This window comes from Filicampus tigris, chromosome 7 (genome assembly GCF_054856515.1).
Source record: "Filicampus tigris isolate MCC_2025a chromosome 7, RoL_Ftig_1.0, whole genome shotgun sequence".
NCBI classification, from domain to species: Eukaryota; Metazoa; Chordata; class Actinopteri; order Syngnathiformes; family Syngnathidae; genus Filicampus; species Filicampus tigris.
The window spans coordinates 6,788,091-6,813,832 of record NC_141223.1 but is presented as its reverse complement, the minus strand read 5'-3'; the positions used below and the strand labels follow the sequence as shown (position 1 = coordinate 6,813,832).

The window sequence follows — 25,742 nt, the reverse complement described above, 5'->3', positions numbered from 1 at the left end:
AAGTAGACTAAAAGACTAAAGTAGACTAAAACCAGCTAAAAACACAAACGATCGGGGTGAAAGACGGTCTCCAGGTGACCACTTCGCAGCGGTGATCTGTGATCGTACTGGCCAACTTTACAACATCCGCAAGTGGAGCACTTGCACTTTTGTCATTTTCAGTTGACAAAAGTGACAAAAAGTTCATTAATACTACCGCTAACTGAATTTCAAAAACAAAAGTCAAAAAGAAATAAAATCCCAAACTATGTTGACAACATTTAATATTAGCTGATAAATTATAAGGAAACCTTTAATCTTGTTCTTGTTCTGGTCTGACAGGTGATCCGTTCTGGTCCTGGTGATAAGCTCCACATTTGACGCAGCATACACCTAAAAAAGGAAGAAAAGATGAAAATGACGGTGATGAGCAAGCAAGAAAGTACCAAACGACTGCTTGGCAGGATGCAGAATAACGACTCGTTTTTATTACTATAATAAAGATGTAAAAAAAAATAAAAATAATACATTAACCCCACAACAATACACTATAACAATTCGGCCTATCACTCTATAATGTTCAAGTAGCGTCAGCAGGCTACGCTCCACAACGGGAAAGTCAAATATGCCAAACAACAGCAGCGAGGAAAGTAGCTCAACCGAGCGTGCCCATTTATGTTCCAAACTCTAAATCAGAGACGTAGAAAATAGCAATTACTGCTGAGGCCTGTCGGAATTGCTTTTAAAGCACTGGTGATTGATGGTCCTCGATATGTGACACTTGTCTCCGATCGATCTCTCGTGGCCCGTGAGCAAACAAATGGAGTCGAGGGTATCTATATTCTTTGTCTAAGTCACAATAGAACAATTTTCTCTCGGTTTTGTTCGAGGCCATTAAATGAGGACAATGCCGAGGTGCATTCTGGTGATAACATCAAGCAATAGGCGGGCAATGGTAGAGTATAAAATACATTCTGAATTTTTCTGGAAATATCAACTGAGTTTTGACGTCCTTGGATTGTCTGGACAGTGTGAGAGACTCGACAGCCTGTCGGTGCTCTCTCTACCTTGGCTTCATATCCGTTCACAGTCTCGGTCTTTTCGCTCCTCCAGCCCAGAATGCCTGTCTTGTTCCTGAAATCAACAGACTTTACATCAATATAACAGCTCTGGAAAATATGTAGCGTCATTTTTTCTTCTTAGCTCATTTACTGCCATTGACGGATTTATTTGTCTTTTCAGCCATTCAAACCCAAGAACTTATTTATATTTTTTTTCCAAAATCTTTTAAACATTAGCTTAAAAGGGGGTCTGAAAATGTCTGGCAGCTGAATGAGTTAAAGGATTTATCAAATCCTCATTTTGTGCTCAATTATACTGCTCAATGCTATGATTTGTTGAGGTATGACCGTTGTACACAAGTTATTGAAGAATGTTTCATCTTTTTACAAAAGAAATTGACACTCAAATAAAGAGTAGGGTTCATTTTTTCTTTTGTTTTTCTTTCAATGTCCCTAAATTGTTGCTCATGTGCAAAACTGTTGGGTGATTTTGCACAGTTAACATGGTCCTAATCCTTCTCGATACTAAAAGAATGTCAAATATTTGGTGTGGCGTGACACCATTATGTCATTGAACTCATTCACTGCCAATGACGAATTTACTTGTCTTTTCCCAGTCCAGCCATTCAATCCCAGGAATTGATTTGTGGGTTTCTTTCGTTTTTTTTCATACAGTAGGGTAAAAGAGGGACTGAAAATGTCTGTCAGTGAATGAGTTAAATACGGGCAAGGAATATTTGTCTTCATTTATTTTGTTGAGAGTAATGTAAGACAAAAACAAATCCATCCATCCATTTTCTACAGCACTTCTCATCATGAGAGTTGCGCAACACTCAGAACACAAAACAGAAACAGTAGATGCCTTGCAAATGATTTGATTTATAAAAAGTGCACTGGAAATGCATGTGTGCATTCCGCAAAGACGCTTCCACTAACAACCCAGGCTAAAGATGGCTCCTGCCTCACATACACGATGTTGTTCTTTCAGTCGAAATATACATTATCACTTTAACATAGTTCTTTGACACAAATTACTACTTTCCTAGTAGCAAGACCATGAGTAGATGGGGACTCACAATATAATCAAGTCTTTAAAAAGTGGACTGTTGCTATATTTACTGTTCCTGGCCGACTAAAGATATTCAACCCATGTGTGGTGCTTCACAGAGTGACTTGCTCACATGCATTCCAAATAAATAATTTGCATGTAGAAAGGGAGCACACAGGCAAAATGCAAGGTTGACACTTTGAGTCACACGCCTGACAAAATGCTCACTTTCACCTCACCACCTTGCCGCATAGCTGCACATTGCTTTCAGTCTTCTCGCTCTCTCTTTGAACTTTTTATTCTGCCCGTGTACAAGTGAGACTAGTGTAAAGAAATCGGTGCCATGAAGCATTACACTTAAAGACAGCAAAAGTCAAGTGGGCAGTAATAAATTACCTCAGTGTCAAGAGGGGATTCGGGAGATAAGTTTAATTTATTACCTCGTCTTTTTCATTAGAACTTGCCTCACATTTTGAAAAACTTTTTTTCTTTCCTTAATTGAAGGTTTGAGTCCGAGGCTGCTGAGTTGACTTCATTTCTTGTGCATGTTTCAGATTCCAATTCAATTTTAAGTTGCTCTAATATTTGCCTAGAAAGATGCAGTGAGGAACATTTCATATTTCTGAGGTGTATTTGTCTTTAAGGCACTGGTGATGAATACAAACATATGCTATGCACGCTGAGCCAATGAATTTGCACTACGTGTGAACCATTAAACCTGGCAGTGTTATCGCATCATTAGCACTAATTCTGGCACTAAAACAACATCCGATTTGATCTGATCATGTATACAGGATGTGACCGCAATGGCGAAGATTCAAAATCCAATTCTCCTTTATTATTAACTAATGCAATATTCAGGTAGGTTCGAAGCTGTCTTTTAATTTCACTTCAAATTTTCTTTGCGGGTGTCAGCACGGAGACTCGTCAAGCTAGGTCGGTAGCAAACTGCCCACGGGACGCCAAAGAAGAAGTGGGTGAGAGGAGGATGTTTAAAAAAATGGACATCAATCATGCATGACCTCTCTCACCCTCTGTATGAGACAGTGGGGGCTTTAAGTGACTGCTTCAGCAACAGACTGCGACAGCCACAGTGCTACTGCATGGATGTCAGGCTACAAAAGCAGTAGCGGTGGGTTTGTTGTGTCATACATGTAAAGTAAACTGAAAAGCTACTATCAAAAACTGCAATAGCAGAGCTGTTTTATCTCATCCGTCTATCTTTTTATGCACAGACTGTATATACAGTACTGTACATAACAGAGTTGGCCATACTGTCTATGGCGGTTGACGAATGACGGGTAAAAATTTAAAATAGACGGACTAAGCGTGGTCGGAAGCCCATGTATTTAATCCGTCTTTCGTCTCTAGTCCGTCCGGTCCATTTTTCACGGCGAGGCTTCGATGGCCACGGCGAGGAACAGTAGTCGGGTTGTTGCATGGGGTACAGATTTGAGTGAGGAAACAGGAAACACGGTTCAGAGAGTCACTGTGAGTCACTCTTTCTGTTCAAATATCGGCCGTGGGAGGGCCGATGATGCTATTGAAGTTTGCGGTTGGAATCGTTTAAAATCTGAGGCGGACCGGCTTATAGGCAGGTACCATTTTTTAACCTCCCCCAAAAAAGGCGAATGATTGACGACGGAAGGGTACCCATGCTGCAGGCAGATGACGAATAACGGACGCTCAATTTTTTGTAAAATTCCCAGCTCTGGTACATAATACACACCACAAACAGTAAATTGTCTGTGTCATTATTTCTGTACTTAGTTCTATAACACTGTACACTCTAAAAAACGTTGAATTAAAAATAACACAATTTTGTGTCATAAATGGATCAATATACACTAATTGGGTCATTTGACCCACCTTCTTGCATTGTTTTGTACAAAACAGCCCATGTTAGGCATTGTTTTGTACGAAACTACCCATTTTTTTTGTTAAAAATTGACCCAACTAGTGGGTCGGCCCATTGTTGACCCAAAATCGTGTTATTTTTAATCCAAATGTTTTTAGAATGTATCCTACTGCTAAGTCCTTAACCAATGCCCATCACAGCAAGAATGCTTTCAGTTTGAATTTGTGCGGGCCTTTTGTCTGGTGTGTATCCTGTATGTCCTCTAAATAATATTCGCTAAAGACTCTAAATATGAGTGTCAAGTCTCTAGTGTACAGTATTTGAGATAGCACAGTGCTCCATGAAGTCAAAAATGTGGCATCTGTTGCATCTGACCTCTCAAAGGCGATGTTGCGAGTGTCCAGCTGAGTGGTCACCACGGCGGCAGAGAGTCGGGCGGCCACCTGCTCATCACTTGGCTGCACTCCCCCTAATAAGCCCAAACCGGCGGCCGTACCGCTGCAGGCGCCGCCTTTCCCCCGGCCAGGTGAAAGCGCCGCGAGGGACGAGACGCACAAGGTCTCACAGAACACCAGCTGCCTGTCGTGGTCGACCTCGATCACCTCTGCGTTGGCGCCTGCGATGTGAGATGATGATAGCAGAGGGAAGTTAGGGACGTTTAAGCGTGCAAAACGAATGACATTACATATCTCCAAATGTACAAATGGCGTGTCGGTTTTCGATTTGAAGAGGGAGGTTATTATAGGCTCACACGGGCAGAGGAAGAGTGGGAAAACATTGTGCAGAGTCTAAGATGAGTCCAGGGAAAAGTCGGATGAAAAATGATTTAAAATGTAAGAGGAACAAATATAAATATAAAATGAGAACTGTGGAGCCACGGGAGAAGAATGAGCGCAAGGAATTGTGAAGTAATCCCAAAGAAGGGAGCTGGAGAAGCATCGTCGAGGAAAAATACAGACACAGTCACGCTTGCATTACTTTGGGATGAGTTTCATTTCGCACTTACATGCTGTGATTGACAAATATCAGAAGGTGCTTGGCAAACTTTGCTGATTTATGTGTGGAAATATCGGCTTACTTAATAAATGGTCACACTGACATATTAGCAACTGCAATGTCATTCGAACATTGGGGATGATCTTTCAGAGCGTAGGCCAAGTCGTGCATTTGCAAATATGACCGAACATTTTGACCTTGTCCCCTGAAAATGAAGCTCCGATTTCCTCTCTGCCAGGTCATCTGCTCAAATCCGGTGAGAGTGGTGTCCACGCGGAGACACTGACCACTCTTCCAAACCCTGTAGGTGTCGCTGGGGCAGATGCGAGACACCAGGGGCACTGAGGACAAATACCGGTAGATTAAATCGGATGGATGGATGGATGGATGGATGTCAGTGACCAGAATGAAACACAGTGTACTGACCCCAGCTGGTAAACTCCCATTTCATCTCCACATAGAAATCCTGGGCCTGCACAGACAACAGAATGCAACTATGGGTGAAAACCAAGCAAAAAAAAAAACCCACTGAAAAACAGAGAGAGCCGGCGAGGTAATGGCTTTATTTACAGATGGCCATTAACCCAACGGGCAGGAAAAGATGGAGCGTGAATAAAGTCATTGATGCCTGCCAAAGGTGTTGTGACTGGCACAGAGCGTTGCTTGTGTATTACGTGCGTGTGCATAATAGCACATGATGGATGAGGATGGATGCTTGAGAGAGCGGTGGAGGAGGAACCCTGCGTGATGGTTGTGACATTTGCAAGTGTGTGCTTGAGTGCATGTTGAACATGTGGGAGGGGCTAGTGTGCACCACATGAATATGTAGCCGCCAGCGTGGTGGTAGGCTACCGAATGTATATAAAGATGGCATATGATGATATAAAAATATAAAGACAGCCAAACGTGTATCGCAATAGTCAGATTAATTAATGTGTTGAATATTTTGAACATTATAAAGAGGCTAAAATGTACTTGTGTTTTTGTGATTTACACTGAGACTACATTTCTTTTTTTTAAGCCCAATATAAGTCTATTCCAAGGTATACACTGAATGGATCCCAAATTCAGGTAAAAAAATAAATGCTATGAAAAAAAGGTTGTGAAGACACAGGACTGTTTATGAATTAGAGGACATTTCTATCCATTAGTATTGCATTAGTGTGCAAGCCTGACAAAAACTTGTTTCCACACAAGTGATTTGAGCGACTTGGGCCTTGAGCCAAGCTCAAGTAAATCCACCTAAAATTGTTGGTTTTCTCTCTCAAAGGGTGGAGAAGATATTTCAGATTCCATTGTCAAGTATGCTGAAAATATCCAATGAGAAAACCTTACACAAGCGTATTGTAAACAAGTGCACATAGCTGCACTTCTGCTCTGAGTTAACATTGGCAAAAAGAAGAGCAGCTGTTCGCTAAAGACGCCATAAAAAGAATACCAGATGAACTGGGAGATCCTCGTACAAAGAGAAATCTGTTCTCGGCACATATTTATTTTGAACATCTAAATGAAATAACGAAAAAATGCATTTCTCTTTTTGCCAATAATGAAAAAAAGAAAAGTAATAAATAACAATATAACACATATTTGAAAAGTTACATTGTGGGAAAACATGGCTGTGCACCCCCAAAATAAATCCACCCCCAAAATTTGAAAGATTTTATGAACTGGACGTCGTTTTTTTAAAAAAGCTCGAGAAGTGCTAAAAAAACCCCATAAAGAACTTGGTAAAAACATTATGTTTTTTCAACAAAAATATAGTTCTTACAACATGCACAAAGAAAGAAAACTCCACCCATGCGCACAGTTAGGCTGCGCTTTGCTCTACAGTAGACAGAACAAAAATGGGGCTCATTGATTCTGTTTTTAGAAGAGTATCCTACTGAGACCTCCCATGACTTTCCCCTTGGAAGGGGAGAAAGAATATTTTTTATTCATATCTAAGTTGTAACAATATTTCGCCACTCTTTTTGTGTCTTTTCCAGCCAAAAGATAGCTAGTTAACAAATCCCAAATTCAGCAAGGTTCCATAAGCGGGCAATGCATGTCATGTATTGACAGTGTCAATAACATTGAGGGCAAAGATTGCAAAACACGAAAATACATAAAAATCAAGTCAAAATAGGAAAGCATGTCAGATAGACAGTGAATTCCGCAAGTTTATCCCCCTAGATTAAAAATGTATTCACGGTTTTAAAGAAAAGAGATAGTAATACTCAATTTTCATCTGAAAAATAAAGATGTAAAATAAAAATTCATCTATTATTCAAATGAAGTCATCACTGCTTCAAAGCCTCTTTTGATGTGCAATTGTTGAGTTTTTTTTTTTTTGGGGGGGGGGGGTGTTGCATGTGTTGAGTGTGAAATCCCACTTGGCGCAGTCGTTCCAGCAGGACGGGGATGCCCGCCAGTCTCTTGGCAGTCCTCTGGTAGTCACGGTAACGCAGCACAAGGCGCACCAGCTCCGGATCTCTAGTACTGACTGCTTCCTGAAGAACTGTGAGATAGCGAGACAAGGCGTGACAAGAGGAGCCAATCACTCAGAGCTCATCTAAAATTGATGTGCATGAGCAATTTAAGGCAGCAGCCAGAAACTGATGTAGGTTGAAGGAAAATTCAGGATTATGAATAAGTGCATTTTTGAATCCATTCATCAGGTGTCCACTTTGCTACTAATCTTGCAGTTTGCTTCCAATCGAAATGATAAATTGTCCCCAAAGGCCGACGACATTTTGCACAATGCGACCAATGGCTCAGTCATTCAAATCACATCCAAAAAGCACAAAGACAAAAAAATCTCTTAATTCTTCACAATTCTAAAATGTATTTGCGTGAATGTAAGATTTATTTAGTTACTGATTATTGTAATTTTTTTTTTTTTTATGATTTCTTTTATAATTTATGAATAGCACTTTCTTACGGCTGCTGTTGTTGTGCCGTGCTGTATAAATAAAGTGAGTTAAGTTTTTAACTAAATGATTATATGACAGTTGAACTAAAAGGGGTTTAAAAAACTTTAGGCCAAAAATAATTGCATACACTGATAAACTGGGGTGTTGAATTTACTCAATTTTATTTCATTAACTGGTTGCATGTAATAAAATCATGTGGATTCAGATACATTTATAGTATATTATGCATCCACTTAAAAAAATGAACTCGATCCAGATAATTTTACAAATAATTTTGCGCAAACACTTGACAAAATAAAATTTTGTAAATTCAACAAAAACTTTTTTCAGTGTAGGTAGTCCATCTGGGATCAAAGTCATACCAGAAAAATTCCAATGCCATCATCTATATAAAAACAGCATTCTCACTTACTGTGTTATGTGCTTCTGAGGAGCACATTAATGAAAAAAAAAAAAGGTTTTTAGATGAATATGTGCTTTTTGAAGAAACGAGCCTCCAAAAGTAGATGGAATAATACATGAGATTCAAGCTGCATGCGCAACCTTTTTTGGCCATGAAAGAGAGGACCATAATGGTGAGTTCTTCAACACATTCGCCCCCAATAATACATTAAGCACATCAATGAAATAATTACACTCACCAGTCCAGCCGTTGCGGTTCTCCTTGCTGACATCAGCTCCGTGCTGCAGCAGAACTCTGGCACAGTCCAGGTGGCCCAGTGTGACAGCTAGGTGCAGAGGAGTTCGACCCCGGGGATCCACAGACTCCAAATCAGTCTGGGTGGAGAAAAAAAAAAAAAGAGGTAAAAAGATAGAACAAGAAAATAATGTGACATCAGATAGCAGGCTATATCTGGAATAAATGCATAATAGTGTGCCTCCCAGAAGGTTGGAGAGAATGTAAATATAAAAAGATACATCAGCAAGATGTTGACAGCAGAGAGGTGGAGAGGGAAATGGTGACAGTTGCTAATTGATCTGTCTAATGATGATTGTCGCTACACTTCTGTAGCATCTTCATTTTGGGACTGTTTTACCGGAAACATCTGGTTCAACCAGGGACCCTCCTCGTTTTCCAGCTCATTTCCTTAAAACCGTTCAAAAATCACTTTAAAAATCAATTACTTTTTCCATAATTTGTGCAGCGTGCAAAGGCACAAAAAGGCACAATAACTTAAAGCTGAATTACTATATTTAGCCGCATGTCAACATGACTTCATCTGCTAGTGTGAACCTATTAGCATTTTTTTAAAACACATTTAAAGAGCTCTTTCGAAATCTATATTTCCAACAAAAGAAAAAAACCTGTTTAAAAAAAGTCAGTAAAAAAAAAAAAAATCACAGAAGCAGAACGTGTAGAAATGATTCAGGGGGGCAAACTAGAGACAAATTCCCCACACATTGTGTAACAATCTGAATCGGTGTGATTTTAAATACTTTAGAAATTATTAGGTATCAGGTTTACCCTCAAAATATTGTCATTATTGTGGCCTTTACAGCATGAAAAATACATAAACAAACAGTGAAGGAATGTGCATTCATCTCTCAGGGGTTGTACTGGACCCCAAATATGATTTATTATTCCCAAGATCCATAAAGTCATGATGGGATGACTTGGGGTGAAACTTTGAATCCAAGCTCATCAAACACCTTTGGGATTAACTTTAAGAAAGATTGTGAGCCAGAACATCAAAATAGTCCATCTGGATGTGTCATGTTTGGGTTTTTCTAGTTTTGTTTTCTCAGTATTTCTGTCTGTCTCGTCAATGATTGTGTCCACCTGTGTACATTCCTCCCTATAGTGTTAGCATATCAGCTCCTTCCTACCTCGTGTGTCTCGTCCAGGTGTTTCTCGTTGCCTTGTCAGTATGCCTGTATTTAAGTTCCTAGTTTTCGTTCAGTCCTTGTCGGGTCGTTGTCATGTTTTTTTTTTTTTTTTGTTTCTCCTGGTGTTGCGTTTTGGTTCTCTAGTGTTTCGTTGCTACTTTGAGTTTGGGATTTTTGTTAATAAATATTTTCTTCAGTACGCCCTGCTTCTCCTGCCTCCCTGCATTTGGGTTCTCTACCCCGCAACCATGACAGGATGAATGGACCTGCAGTGCGGGAGGAGGGTCTAACTTCATATTTTCACATATTTACATACCGTGGCTGTATTGCCCCGCGCTCCATACGGTGTATGTTGAGTGTCCGATCTGGTGGTAAAGTGAATTCAATGGCCTATCAAATATATTTCCCTTGATTTACAAAAGGCAAATGAAAAAGCAGAGTCCATTTTGCTTCCACAAACACAAGAGTAAGCATCTTCATTTAGTGAGGATATTTAACAAGTTGGCACACAGTGGGAACAGCTTCCTGAAGGCAGGCTCAAGTGGAAAATCATTAAATGAGGCTGAATTATATGTCCACACACAATCTAAGAAGGGTGATATTGCCAAGCATCTAGGTCTCAATTCCACCCAGTAAATCACAGGTGCCAAACTCAAGGCCCGGGGGAGCCAGCTCTGGCCCACCACATCATTTTATGTGGCCCGCGAATGCAAATTATGTGCATCCGCTTCATGTTTCGAAAATACCCAAATTGTCTTCACTTTTAAAAACGTTGCACCATTCCCCAAACGCTGCGATGCTGCCTTCAGATTTCAACCTTCCGAATCTCTGGAACATCACATTAGGTGCGCTCCATCGCCTTCCACCTTTTAAAGCCCAAGTGAAACCATTCTGGTGTGCATCTGAATGATCCATTCTTTATTCTATTGACACATTTATCATACATTATAGTTTGGCATGTAACTGTAGGAGGTTGATATACATTGGAGGAATTTAGGATTTAACAGCATTTTTAGGCTTTCCATCCATCATCTATGCTGCTTATCCTGATTCGGATTGCGGTTGAGGTGGAGCCTATCCCAGCTGACTTGGAGTAAGAGGCGGGGTACACCATGGACTGGTCACCAGCCAATCCCAACTTTTAGATTAGAATTATGAATTCATGAGGCAGCTCTTGTGTTTTGAGATGAATTAAGTGGCTGGCGAATGTACTTTAAGCAGCTGTGATCATGATGCAAGCTACGCGCAACGTGAGATTAGAAATACTCTGCTACTGTCAGTCGAGCATGCCGTGATTGAGAACAGAAAATGATTAAAAAAACAAACAAACAAAACATTAACCATTAAACCAGCAAGACAGTGATGTCCCGCCTAGAATCAAATACTGACCAAGATAGGCAACTCATAAAGTACTATTCATAACGCTTTGTTCAATATAACTCGATAGAACATATCTATTTACGCTCTATATCTATTCACTCGGCGCTTAAGCGGCCACCGTGGAGACACGTCCGGAGATAGAAAATGTGGATGGCATGCTGCTGCAAGTGATGGAAAACATAGAATGGGAGGAGTAGGGAGCTGAAAAGTGGAGCATGCAGCGAGAGCGAGGGTGAGGGAGGCTGAGAAGTGAGCTGAAGGAGAGAACAACAACAGAGACTCCCTCGGGTGCCAATGCCGACCGGGGAATAGGCGGCGGAAGCGTCCTTGCAATGCAGGAGAAGCAAGACAGACGTCAGTTTGCTTGCATGTGCTGGGCAACAACATGTGCAATATGCAAATGAAGCCACTTTCCCTGTCAGCTGTCGTGTCTCGAAGGACACTGCGGAAATCATACGGCTGGGCTGCTTGAATGTGAAGAGCTATCAAAGTCACAGGAAGCATTTTACAGCCCAAACTACGCCTTCTTTTGTTTAACAATGCAGCTGGATATTTATAGCGAGACTTGGAAATGTTACCATTCAAAATGGAAATGGTCTCAGTGCAAGGAACTTCCATACAAGCTATTTTTGGGATGCATGGAACTGCAAATGTTTGACTGGCAACGCGCGAGCATATTCAAACGTCTTTGCGAGTACGTTCAAACCTACTTGCAAATACGTTCGAACGTACTTGCAAATACATGCGAGCGCTCTTGTAGGCTAAATGCTAAAAACGTAGCATTTTTTTCCCCATAATGCCGCAGGCATGCGCATTCGCAAGTTAAAAAAAACAGCCATTTTTAGCATTTGGCCTACCTTATAACAATACGTCTGAAAATTAAATACGTAAACATTGTTTATTCATGATTTTTATGATTTATTATTGTCTGCAGCGCATGATTTCCGTTTCCTATTTTTTCTCATAATGCCATAAGGTACAGGTATGCGGCATTATGGGAAAAAAACACTGAATGGAAATCATCCACTGCAAACGTCATAAAGTAACGCACAATGTTTACTTATTTAATTTATTAATTAATTAATTGGTATAATGTAGGCTAAATGCTAAAAAAATAGCTTTTTTTAACTTGTGCATGCGCAAGTCAATACCCTGCGGCATTATTGGAAAAAAATGCTACTTTTGTAGTATTTAGCCTCCAAGTATGTTTGAATGTACTCGCAAATACGTTCGAACGTACTCGCAAGTACATTGGAGGGATTTGCCAGTCAAAACTTTTCACTCCATATTGGCGGGCCAAGCTGCCATAGAACAGAGCCGACAGATATGAAAATATATTGTAAATCACAGAAGATGAAGAGCTTTGGTTTCGTTTATCTTCTATTTTTGACATCTAGTTTTCCAACTCATTTTCGTAAAACCCCTCAAAATCGATTTTTGTCTTTACATGCCACTTGATTTACCAAGATTCCAAATAGCAGGCGCTAAATTGCATGTTCACTCACTCTTTGTGCAATGTTGGCAACAAGTGTAAATGTGGTACAAAAGAGGGTTTTGTGCTTTAGGTGGCTCTGATCATTTTTGCAATGGAAAATTAGAAGAGATGGAATTGGAAGTGCTCATGGAACACAAACAAACTAGAACAGAAAATAAATCTATTACTCTGACAATTACAGCGGTCAACAAGAAATGTAGAACATTGTTGGCCAGTGTAATTTTGATGAAGCCTGCTAACTCATAAAAATCATATTTTGTTTCATGAGATGGAAATTGGAAGTACAGTATATGCCCATTTTGCATTTCATTGTGTTTAACACTTGAGGCAGCACACCCGTAAAAGTACTCTGGGACAGGCCAGCACCAATTGTCACCAAGTGCTGAAACCAAATGACCAGGATGCACAGAATTGCAGACTAGAGTTGAAAAGATATTTTTTCATCTTGCAATTTGCCTCTGGTTTGATAAATCCACCCTATGCATGCTAAATTAATCGACTTGCACAACTCCTCCAATTTAGTGCGTTGATCAGATGCAATTCTGAATGCGCCTGGTTAGTAGATCAGTAGATCAACAATCAAGTTTGCACCTGTTTTTGCACGCTTAAACCTTTTAGTAAAGCAAGCAAGTGTCTCACAGCCAACCATTCATTCAATGTCCTCCCCTTTTAAGCACGTCTGTAATTCTGGTGATTATCAGTTTAAGCCTATTTTATAGCTGTACTTCATTTCAATTACTATGGATACCAAAGTGGAGGTTGACGGCTGAGCTGGAGAGACACAAGAGGAGCCCGAGGGCGAGCGCAGATGAGTGGATGCTGCGAAAGGATAAACAGAAACGTGGGAAGGCGGAGGCAGATGCAGCAAGTGCCATATGTGTATCATAGAATCTTGTTTTATGTAACATAAAAAAGGGTGAGGGCAGCACAGTGGACTACTGTGTGCCTGACAGCTATTATTATTTTTTTTTCTTTCTACTAATACAGTATTATTAACAACTAATAATTAACCCATCATTTCACATCAGTTTATTGAATACAAATCAATAATGTAGAAATGCATTTCATTTCATCAACTCCTGTTGATGAAATGAAATGTATTTCTGCATGTCTAAATTAATGAAAAAAATATTTCAATACTCTTGATATTGTAAATACTCGGTGGGCAAGGTTAAAAGAACGCAGCAGGCTGTATCAGGTCCTCTTTTGTGCACATTGTCCTTGGGTATTGAATGTGGATTGCTGTACGTCTATTTGTGGTCTGGACCTGTCCAGGGTATAGCACTCAACGCTCCTACCCACCCATGATGCAAATGAGGAGGCAAAGAAAATGTATGGATCAAAGGAAAATGGTTTTAGGTCTGCTTTCCCATAGCCTACTACCAGAACTTTAAGATAAAAATGCACCGGTCTGTGCTGTTGTTGTTGTTACTACCACTTGCTCATAGAATGAACAAAAAAAGATGGAGGGGAAAAAATATCTTTTTTTTTCCTTTTTTTTTTTACACCTCAGAAAGAATTGTTTACAACATCAAGTGGAACGGAGACATATTTAGACTTGAAGCATTATTTGAGTTCATGTCAGCTCTTTGGTGTCTCACAAATAACCACGTTCTTATTTTTAGCAAAGGATGGCACAATTGGCAGAGAGCAGGACACACATGCATCGGTTCCATTGAAGGTATCAATCGAGATATATATATATATATATATATATATATATATATAATATTCTATAAAATAAAAAAAAAGACCACTAGACACTAATTCAAAAATAATTTAATAATTGACTAAAATGTAAAAGTATATATATTTTTCATGAATCTCACTGGGTGGGCAGTCTGTCAATCTGAGTGGGCCTGTGCATACCCAGGCCCACCCATGGCTCCGCCCCTGATATATATGTACATCTAAAGATATGAAGTCAAGATTTTGTCCCTTTCTCGATGGCACACAGGTGACAGGCTTGCATAGAGAAATATGAATTGGTAAATTTAATGACAAAACGATTTGGACACATGGCCATTGTATTTAGGTACAGAAAGTGAAAATGGAAGAAAATATACAGTTCTCATGATGAAAAGTGGTGCTAAAAATTCAAGAATGTCTTCACTTGACAAGGCCAAACCCTATTAACTCCTCATTAGTGATCTTGATTGACTGCTGCTAGCAGTTTCTCTCTCGCCAGCATAAAAAGGACTCATCTAATCGACCAATACACAGAACTACGGGAAAGTCCAAGGAATGTGAACACTATAAAAGGAGAATTTGATTTGCAGTACGCAAGTCTTTTGGAGGCATTTATATTTGACTGCAGATTCCAAGATCATCAATCAAAACAATCACTGTCATTAAGCTGTGTCACCACTTTGCCAAGGTGTGGATGAAGACCCAAGCATGCTGAAAGGAAATTGTTTAAGATATGTAGAAACACCCGAGGAACCACCAAGGCTGAATCCCGACGTGAACTGGAAACGGCTGGAACACTAGTGTCACTGTCCACTATGAAGCAAATTAATATCATTATGGACTAAGGGGGTGTTGGTTGACATTTATGGACTAAATGCATAAAAAGCCGGGTCTGTGCAAGGAAACCAACCGCTTTAAATGAACCCAGCCAAAGAGAGCCTACAGGCTCATAATAACTGTTATAGTTTGGTGTTTGATGATGTCACATAAAAGTCATTCAACCTTGCTTTGCCTTCCTAAGAATGATCCCTAAAGTTATGAGAGTGGAATTGGCTGAATAGTCGAACTGGGTTCAAACATATTACCTGAATGAGGCTTTATTTAAATAGGTCCTTAATAGGCTTTAGACCAGCACTTCATTCCATTTTTTATCAAGAGCGGTCATTACTGTATGTATGACTTAAAGGAGAACCCCCCCCAAAAAATCTTTGGAATTTTATGTTCTCCCCGCCTTCCCTTGTCTAAACATGGCATTCTGATTAATATAGCATTTGTGTTAAATGAGTTAAGCAGTAAAATCCACCGGTTTTTAGCAATCTCAGGGGCGGTCATTTTGTCACTTCTGTCAACTGAAAATGACAAATGACATCACAGTTGGTCAGGGCTCAGGTAATGACCAATCACGGCTCACCTGTTTTCTGAAGCTGAGCCATGATTGGTAGATGCCTGAGCCCTGAGCAACTGTGATGTCATTTACAGTCGACAGAAGTGCCCAAACGGCCGTCCCCTGAGATTGCTAAAAATAGGTGGATTTTACTGCTTAACTCATACAACACAAACGCAATATTAATCAGAACGCCTTGTTTCAATTAGACATTAACTCAATTTTTATAAGCACACTCGAGAGCAAAACCACGCTATGTTGTAGAATCCTGCAGGTTTATCCATTTGCGAAACGTCATGGGAAGCTAACAACAAACCAGGCCCCTAAAACACAATTTGTTGTGCTGCACACAAATATTATGTTGGTTGAGTCAACCATGTAAAATCTCAGTTAGACCGTAAGGTCGGCAAGGTGACAGAGAAACATCAATTTGTGCTCTGTCCTCATTCGGGATGTCACTTATTAGGCCTTTTAATAAGCTCTTATTGTTTGAATGTGCAGTGCACTGCAGTTAACATCTACTGCTTGCCACAATATGACGGAGAGACGGAGACATCTTTTCATGCACATATACACATTAACACTTATAATTACAAGAGCAGCACTTAAGGCTGCCTAAGTGCTCATGTCCAGTCCACCCACTATTACACACCGACCTGTGGAAATGACATGGGGAAAATAACTCAAGTTGAAACGCAACCACTAGCACGCGGCACTGGGGAGAAAACATCTACAGTGTGTACTGTATGATAAATCATCTCGAAATTAAAGACTTTAGAGATTTTGTTTATGTTCCGCTGCTACATTGAAAAACATACTGTACATTTGTGGTTCCATTTGCTGCATAGCCAGCAGTTTGCGGATGGTATATTTATTTTTGTTTATACGTGGCGGTTGATTAGTTCCCGCCATATTCACACTGTACTATCTTCAATCTTCTTTTGAGTGACTCCTTAACTGTGCTTCACAGTCAAATTCTGTCCGAGGAATTCTTACCGCGTATGGTCCATTTTTGTTCACCCCCCCCCCCCCCCCCCCCATCTCAGTGGTGAGCTCAGAAACTGCATTATTGATATGCATTTCTTGCTATGGCATCTGCTCCTTCGCTCAACACTGCCCCGCACCCCTCTTTCCTCACTCAATGTGTTCGTGGCCCGATGCAGCTTGGCAGGTACTTAGGCCAGCATCAATCTTTCATCCAAAAGCCACACGCGCACACACACGCACAGTGCCACATACATGCGTATCGAAAATATAATTTTCCCCCAAATGTTTGTGCACATGGGGGGGAGAGAGTGGTGACAGAAAGAAGAGTACCAAAATAAGTTTTGCTTTCCCCAACACAGATGCCAGACTGCCGTGAAAAGCTGATTTGTGTCGCTTCAAGCAGCAAATAACTCAAAGAACAAATTGACAAAACATCACAGTTGAAATTTATTTGCACTCGGGGCTGTGAATTGGAGTGCTGGAAATAAGAGAAAAACATACTGAAACTCAAAAGTGCAAACGCTGACCTACATTTCAGAATATTTTGTGTTTAGACATTTCACTGCATTTTAGTCCCTGTCACCCCTAATACCCACAAAGGCAGACACTAACGTAAAGGAAGCGTATCCAAAATAATGCAGATGGACAAAATAATCCAACAAAATCTGAAAGTTTCGCTGATGCTTATCTGAAGTTGACGACACCTGTATAGAACATGAGAGATGCACACACTGCAATACTCTTTCTTGACATATATTGTCATATTCATATTAAATAAAAGCCTTGCTTTAGTTTCCTGTGAAAAACATGGAGCAAAAAATGCTCCACAGTTAGAAAGTTGCCCCTCAAATTAAGTCATTAAATTGCAAAGCTGCACTGCAAAGAAAAAAAACATTCCTCTCTATCTACTTTGATTGAAGTAAAAGGTAAAAAAAAAAAAAAAAAAAGATAAAAATGCAGCAATATAACTACAATCATCAAAGAGACAAATTCTGATTAGTGACAAATAATCACAAGATTAATTGATGCCATCTTGTCATGTAAAAACTACCCTGCCGTTCACATTCCTTGTGGAATGTTTCAGTTGAATCGGCGTGCAATATATTCTCCTACTTTCCAGTTGCTCAGGAATGAATTCTGGCGGAGACAGTTCCAAACTTCTTGACTTACGTCTTCAAAATGCTTACAAATATTACTCTCATCCATTTTCAAGCACAAACTCTGTTTTGCCTTTCAAGCAAGTATTTTAGAGGAGAGCTCCAAAAATGAGCAAATGTTGAAAATGAGGCTGTGCGAAAAAGTCATTACTCTTCATGCATACAAAGTGGAAGGCACAATAACCTCAGTTTTGTTTGTATGTTGTTTTAAAGTTCATCGCAAAACATGCCAAAGGTAAACACATATTGTACTGTAGTGTATTTGGCATATATGGATCAAGCCTGGTTGCCATTGTAGCGTTACTACAATTAGAGTATTTGGTTACATTTCCTTACACATAAAATCTCCCGTTTTTATGTAACTGCTTTTTGAATGTGTCTTGTTATTCAGTTTTTGCAGAATGGTGTCAAAAAACAACCGAAGAACAACCATCGAAAGCGTATCAGGGCACCGTTGGGCTGTGCAGCAAACGGGTGGAAATTTACCGTCTCAATAACCAGAATATTTGGATCTGGTTCTCCTGTCTCAGGGTCAGGAGTCATTCAGTCAAAAACTCTGTAAATCAACAGGAAGCATGAATAAAACGCTACATAAAACCAACGGTCACACATAAAAATGGAAATAAAAGCTTCTGAGGAGAGGTCGTATATTCTTAAATAAGATCACTGATGCGGAATTTGAGGAGTTATCCCACATGAGGCATACGTCTAGTGCCTAGACTTTCACTTTCAGCTTTTTAATCTACTACATCTTGTTTCGACTTCAGTCTCTTGCTAAGCTTGCTTTCTTTCCCCAATCGAATATCATTTGCATTTCCTTTTATCATTCACTGTCAATCTTGATCTTGTCCTGTATCCTTCTGTTAAAAGCTTTCTGCAACTTAACTAAATCTGACCCCGACCATAGTTGCTTCTCTTTGTGGCTTCTCTCCACTGAAATTAGGACTTGGGTTTCATTACACCAAGGAAAGTACCATAAGAGGGCTGAGGGTGGGGTTAATCAATAGGGAAAGAAGGATGGTAGTAGTCGGAGAAGAGGAAAGAAGAGGCCGCTCACAGACAACTTGTGAGCAATAATTAATGGCTCTTTTCCCTTAGGTCATCTGATAAATCGTGTGCTGATTAACCATCAACACCTCACGGGTTGTATCGTGAGCCATGCTTCCATTAGGTAGTCTTTTGCTTCAGTTTAGTACACAATCCAATCTATGACAGAGTAATAAGGTTGTAAAGGGTGTAAAAATAATCAATTAACCTAGCATATTCCGTATTTTCCAGACTATAAGCTACTACTTTTTTCCTAGGTTTTGAACCATGTCCGGTGCGGCTATTCTGTGGATTTTTCTTCCACCGCTTGGGGCAGCTCTAACGCATTACACTACTATTCAATACACTACATGCGCCATTAACAGGATGTGACTGCAGGTGGAGGAGTTCAACAGGCGAGGGCGCTATGCACTAGGTTATTGCATTAGGTGTTATGTAGTATGTAGTAGAACAATAAAAAGTGGTCATTAACTGACAAACTGGAGCGGCAGCCGGCAGTGAAATGACGATAAGTGCGGTTTATTTTCGCTTGATTCTGTTCCGTTTTAATCAGCAAAGTTGCTTCCGTGTTAAAAGGCACTGGTAGGAAAGAATCTGTTCAGGTACATTCATGTACATTCACAGTTCAAAATCGTTTTGTAAATGCAGTAAATATCTAATTTTTCAACATAAATAGGTGCGGCTTATACAAAGGTGCTGCTTATACAAAGGTGCGTCTTATAGTCCGGAAAATACGGTATATTGGATTACGGAAAGAAGGCTGAGTGCCTGGTGAGAAAACACACCAGCACAGAACGTGCAAACTCCAAACAAAGACCCAAGCCAACGTTTTAACACACAACTTTTTGTTGTTAGGCAACAGTTCTACGCATGCTTAAACCATTTGTAAAGTAAACATTCTTACAAACATGTTTTAGGTACCTTTCTGTTGGAGCCAACTGCATTGGTCAGGTAGCAAAAGGGAGCTGGATGCACCGTGGCCCGTTTATTGGTTGATAGAGGATTAACAGGAAGTGAACACTTGCCAAAAAAAAAGAGAAATGAAATGAAGGATGATGGATCCTTCAGTGCTGTCCTTGGTATTCATTTCTCTCTTTTGTGGCAGAGTACATTATAGAAAAATACAGTAGAGCCAGGATTTTTCACAACCAGATATTGTATAACAGTACCTGCACAGGACAGCGAACTGGTAAAGGTTGAGAAAAGCTGGCCCATGTGTTAAGGGTGCTGTCACACTAATTACGTTGGTAATACAGCTATCAGCATTTCACCTACACATCTTGCCATGGAAAAACAAGCCCGTTTAATGTTCGACACCATTCCATGGCGAGCTAAATTGAATTATAGTGACACAGTGACTGTGAAAAAAAGAGAGCTGGATGAAAAACTGCAATGGAAAGAGCTTGATGAGATCATAGGGTCATTTCCTGACTTTGTCTTGAGATAACCCATCAGTCTTTACTGTGCTTTTTAAGCCAGACAGACTCTGCTCCGGATCAAGCCAGCCTTCTCTTCATCACCATATTTGTGCCTCCTCTCCTTCATTCTTTAAATGTTGCCCGCTTTTACTTTTCCACTGCTTCTGCCAACTGTGTTATTTACACAGGAGAGCACAGCTGAAGATTCATCTCCGAGAATTTTTTTTTCTCTCACCACAGCACATCCTTCAAGTTGGACCTCTCTCATATCACCTTGTTACTCGTCTCCAACCGTCTACTGTTAATAACATCCCTTTTTTTTTCTTCTTTTTTTTTTTTAGCTAAAGTCTGTCGAGGCAGCGATTTGCCACATAAATAAAGTAATGCGCTTGCATAGATCTGATCTGTGTAAATAAATGAGAGTTTGATCAGAAATAGTATGCCAGTGCAGAGTGGAAATAAATTCCACACGGGCCAGCCTTGATGTAAAAGTAATAGTTATAAAAGACATATAGATCTATTTTATCTACTGCAGTTTCCCCCCTGCTCAGTTGGACAAAGAGTGTAATATCATTGGAAATGACAAGTCATTGGATTGCTATACACTTTGTCATGCAAGAGGAACGATTTTGATATTCTTCCTCTTATGCGTACCCGTTTTTCTTTTTGCCTTTGATGCTGCTAACATTAGGGTTCTTTTTTCTAATTTTTTTTTTAAACTTTAATTGACGCGTCAATTACCACCGTGGTTTCGGTTTGTTTGGCAACATCTCTATTAGACATAATCTACTCAAGTTTACACCCCCCCCCACCTCTCCCAAAGAAACAAACATGTTGAAAAATATGAAACAAAATTTGAAAAAAAATCTGCGCATATGAAAATCAGTACATGCTAAACCACGAGTATGAGGGGGTCAATTGTACTGTAAAATGAGGCCTCAAAATCACAAAATACCAAGCCTGTCTGCTCAAAGACGCTACACGTGTCCACTGAAAATGCTGAAAGCAAGCCCAGCCCAATCATCAACTGTCAATCAAATGCCCTGCTACATTTTTGAGCATACACAGTAGGCTATACAAAAATAGATCCTCTTAAAGCCTCTGGAGGCTGGAACATATCTCAACCAGTCACGACAACGAGGCACTCTAAAGCAGCAATGGCAACCGCAGTAAACACACAGGCTGACACATCCGATTTTTTTTTTTTATCCTTGCCCCTCCACTTTTCTCTATGTGAGTGTGTGCACTCCCGGCCGACAATGAGGCACTCTGAGGCAGCCATGCCAAGTGGGCTACCCAAACAGCTGATGTATTTTTGGGATGTAGGCAAAACCTACGTAATTGCACATTGCAACGAAGGTGCTCAAGTTCTGATACAGTGGGGGAGGGAAGGCTCATTATTTCCTCAAATAGGGTCTAGGCTTTTTAATTCAATCACTTGTGAGGTTTATGTGGCTTTTAAACAACAGTTACAGGTGGATATAACTATTTCCTTTTTTAGTTCCTCATTGTCACTTATCAGTCACACATTTTTCTGAACTGTGCGGCCAAAGTAGTTTCAACAAATACGAACACTCTGGTTGAACTTTGAATTGTTTTTTGTAATTGACCGGCCAAGCTACACAATGCCGTCCTTCTTCTGTGTCATACTAGACTATAATATATTGTCATACAGCTAATTGCTGTGAAAATAAGCGATCAGCTCCACACCCTTTGAGAATATGGGTGTGAAAAAAGGGTGTCGAGTCGAGTGTTCTGAACTGTGCCAATGTGAACTGTGCTGCTTGGTACAAATGTGGCTACACTTAATAAATAGCTCTGTTTTAAACAAAAAAAAACCTCTGACCTTGTTTGAAAAGCGATATTTATAGATGACATGTAAGCAGAGGAACAAAAAAAAAACAGGACAAAGAAGGGGAAGTGTTTGTTCTGCTTTCCCTACCTGTCTTCCTGCCTCATCACACCTTGCTCTGATCTGACGACTGATTTAACAGGATGACTACTGAGATTTAGAATCTGAGGGTATTTTTCTGAAGTTAATGATAAAGGAACATAAAATGTATATGTGTGTTTGTGTGTGCACGTGCGTTGATTAAATGGCCTATTTTCGCTATTATCACTCTTGCATTTTGTGCCGGTTTTAGTGATGCTCTTGACAGAGTTTTGGACCGAATATTGCAGTACCTATAGGAAAACTGCATCGTGACTGAGATGATAGAATACTGAAGGGCTCAGGAAAATTTGGTCCCCTACAAAGTAACAAAAAAAAGCATAATGACACGAAGAAAAAAAATATTATTGATCATTATCATAGTTAAAATAATAAATAAAATAAACAAAATGACAATTATTATCCGAATTATTTTGTGAACTGTGGTCCAAATTATTACTATTTCATTACTGTTACTTTTTTTGGTCAACTCCTCCTAGATCTCGAGCCATCTTAAGTTTGAAGGGTTATTTTATTTCTCTGCACTGTATGTTCCTGCCACAAAGGTTCAATAGGTTCTAGAGCAAGGTCCATCGAAGGCCACTTCATTCTTTGGTGAGTTTAGCAGTATGTTTTGAGTCCAATCTTTCTGACACTGGGCGATAATAAATTTCACTCCACAATACCTCGATAATCTCGAGATTTCACTACATAGGTTCAAGACCCTTCTTCAGACACAGCTTGCCGCCCCAGAACATAAATGAGCCTCCTCCATTTTTCACATTTGGTAGGGCGTTCTTTTGTTTGCATGCTTGATTTTTATCTCTCAAACATAAAATTGATGTGACTCGATAAAAAGGTTCACATTTGTCTCATCTGTCCATGTGATTCTTCCTGATGACAAATTCCAATTTCGTCAGTTTCGTGTTATTTGAGTGACAACTGTGTTCGTGCTTTCTTTAGCATGAAGGGTACCACCAACTTTGACTAAAACGACTATACAGATGTAGTCCCACTTGCAAAGTAGGGCAAAATCCTTTACAATTTTTTTTTATCAGAGCTACGACAAAATCTCAAAGACCAGTCTGTGTTAATTAGTTAAAATCATAAGTATGATATATATGTCAAGAGTTTTAATGTACAGCAGAATACAAGTACTGTAGACATATACTGGTAAAGTGAGATTTGACAGGGGTCTCCAAATCTGGTCCTCATGAGCCCCTACCCAGCCTGTTTTGTATGTAACCCTGCACCACTCACTGCACAAGGTTGAATGTTGTTGGACATTTTAGCAGTTAGAGCAATATCATACTCAACAAAAAGATATATACAAATGAAGAGCTCTTTTCCACAACGCAGTAAAAGCCAGTTTTAAGTAATTGATTTTGCCATTTCGCTCTATTGTGTACACACTCTATTATCTACCATGTCAAGTATGAGCCCAGCTACAATATAAGCTTGTTTTTCTCTTTCTTGTCCTTCGCATTTGCACTATATACAGTACTCCAGGGATTTGGATAATATAACAAGAGGTTTTAGAGTTTGTAGACTAAAAATTTCCACAGGTATGAGTGTGAATGGATGTTTGTCTATTTATGCCCTGTGATATACTGGCGACCAGTTGAGTGTGTAGTCCGCCTTTTACCCAAAGGCAGCAGGGAAAAGCTCAAGGTCCCGGCGACTGTGAACAGGATAAGTGGAAAATAAAAAGAGATGGATGGTTTTTCAGAATTTAGGGGCAAAAAATTTGGGGGCAAAACAATTCTAGGATACAGACAATGCAAAAGTATGGACATTTAAATGCGGACATTACTGTAAAGTTGACTTATTTAGAGCTTATGATTCATGTAACATTGTTTGTAATAGTGTTTCCTGTAACTAATTGAGGTAACCAAAATGTTAGGAACACCTGTTAATATGATTTTTCAGAATTTAATACATTATTGTAATTGTGCTAGTGTTGTGGCTGGTCGATGTACGCAACTGACGTATCAGGCAAAGAATGCAAGAGCTAAATAGCCACAATAACTGCAGTTTGGCATGGGGAATATTTGGTACTATATTTTTGCTTCAAATAGATAGCTTCATGTTTTGCGTGTGTTCATAGTGTGCACAAAAGTCTGTAGAAGTGTGGCACCTTGATGCTGATGCATGCACTCAAAACATATCCTGTAGAGCATCTCTTATGTAACGACACTGAGTGTTAGTGCATTTGTTTAAAAAAAGAAAGTGGATTCACACGTGTGCTCTTCAATGTCGCTACAAACATGCATGCACTCCATCTCCATCACCAGATTTGCAATAAAGACATCTGTCACATGCATTTAGGATACAACTCATACAACTTCACACACAAAAATATCTAGATTTCAGTCTACTAAATGTGTCATCCTTCACTATACGGTGAGTATAGCAGTGTTCAGAGCAAGAAGAGAGCACAATGAAGCGAAGAAAATGGTTACAAGTGCCCTACTCACAACAATTCTCAGCACTACCTCCAATTATTGAGCAGCTAAATGAAGTGGTCCGCGGTGCCACCTGCACCTCCTTATAAATCTCCACTGGCGTGCACAAAACACGCCCAACAGACGCCACAAATAAAGAATGGGGCCCATGTAGAGACTATGAAATAGATGTGTTTTAAAAGGCTGCTCTGGCTCTCACCTGCTCGTTGGCAGTAAGCTCTTTTTCCAGCTGCCGGTGCTTGTTGTGCCACACCAGATAGTGGATAGGATAGCGACTCTTCTCCGGAGTTTTCTTAGCAGAAATCATCCTCGTTCATAGTTTGTCTCCTCCTCCGTCTTCACTGTGAATGGTAAGGATACTTTGTTAGTGATGCTCGCTATACAATGAAGCTAATCATCACGTCGCTATCGTCCAGAGTCCAGACGCGTGTCTTGCTTTGCGTTTGGAACGCCAGAACCCGCTGATAACGGTTGCTTCGGTCGCGCAGCGAAATTTGCCTGTGCGTTTATTTCCGAAGCACACGCTTGGCTACCTCTTTCTCCCTCCCCTGCATACTCCAGTAACACATCTCTCCTCCTCACCCTGCTCCCTCTCTCTCCTCCCATCCGTCTGCTGACTGAGATGCGCTGACAAGCTGCAAGCAAATGTGCTCATACGCAGCCAATCCGCTCTGAGGGATGCTGTGATTGAACTTATGTCTCAAAATAGGCTGCACAAATAATGAGCAGACACTCAGAATGGACCTGCACCGACCCAAACCCCGCGGAGGAGGAAGTTCGTATAGGCTATATGCTTGTACTCATGGAATGAGTAAAGAGCATCAAGCAGCAGAGTACACTTGATTTGGATGCGTATGCATATCCTTATGATTCGTTTTTCTTTTAAATAGAGGCCTAATTTCTGCGTGCAGACACGGGCAAAACTATTTACTTATTCATCAATTTATTGAGACACTACTCCTACTTATAGTCCAATTCATATGTATTTCTAATGCACATTTAAGGGGGAAGTCAATCCAAAAATTGTCTTTACTATAAGTTCTATGCGCCTCCACTAGTCTAAACACGGCGTTCTGATTAATATTGTATTTGTGGAATTGGAATATGAG

The 25,742-nt window shown here is 40.0% G+C and overlaps 1 protein-coding gene across 1 annotated transcript in view; it reads right to left on the bottom strand.

Annotated features, from left to right (window-relative positions):
* The window catches only part of ankrd13b (ankyrin repeat domain 13B), a 35,838-nt gene extending 10,608 nt beyond the window's left edge, over positions 1–25,230 (bottom strand). The window contains exons 1-8 of the mRNA XM_086036123.1: positions 24,833–25,230; positions 8,496–8,631; positions 7,315–7,439; positions 5,369–5,414; positions 5,140–5,283; positions 4,322–4,562; positions 1,047–1,113; positions 291–372 (exon numbers count right to left, since the gene is read on the bottom strand). Of these exons, the coding sequence (XP_085892249.1) occupies positions 291–372; positions 1,047–1,113; positions 4,322–4,562; positions 5,140–5,283; positions 5,369–5,414; positions 7,315–7,439; positions 8,496–8,631; positions 24,833–24,940 (949 nt within the window). The 5' untranslated portion in view covers positions 24,941–25,230. The remainder of the gene's footprint in view (positions 1–290; positions 373–1,046; positions 1,114–4,321; positions 4,563–5,139; positions 5,284–5,368; positions 5,415–7,314; positions 7,440–8,495; positions 8,632–24,832) is intronic.
* Between the last annotated feature and the right edge of the window lie 512 nt (positions 25,231–25,742).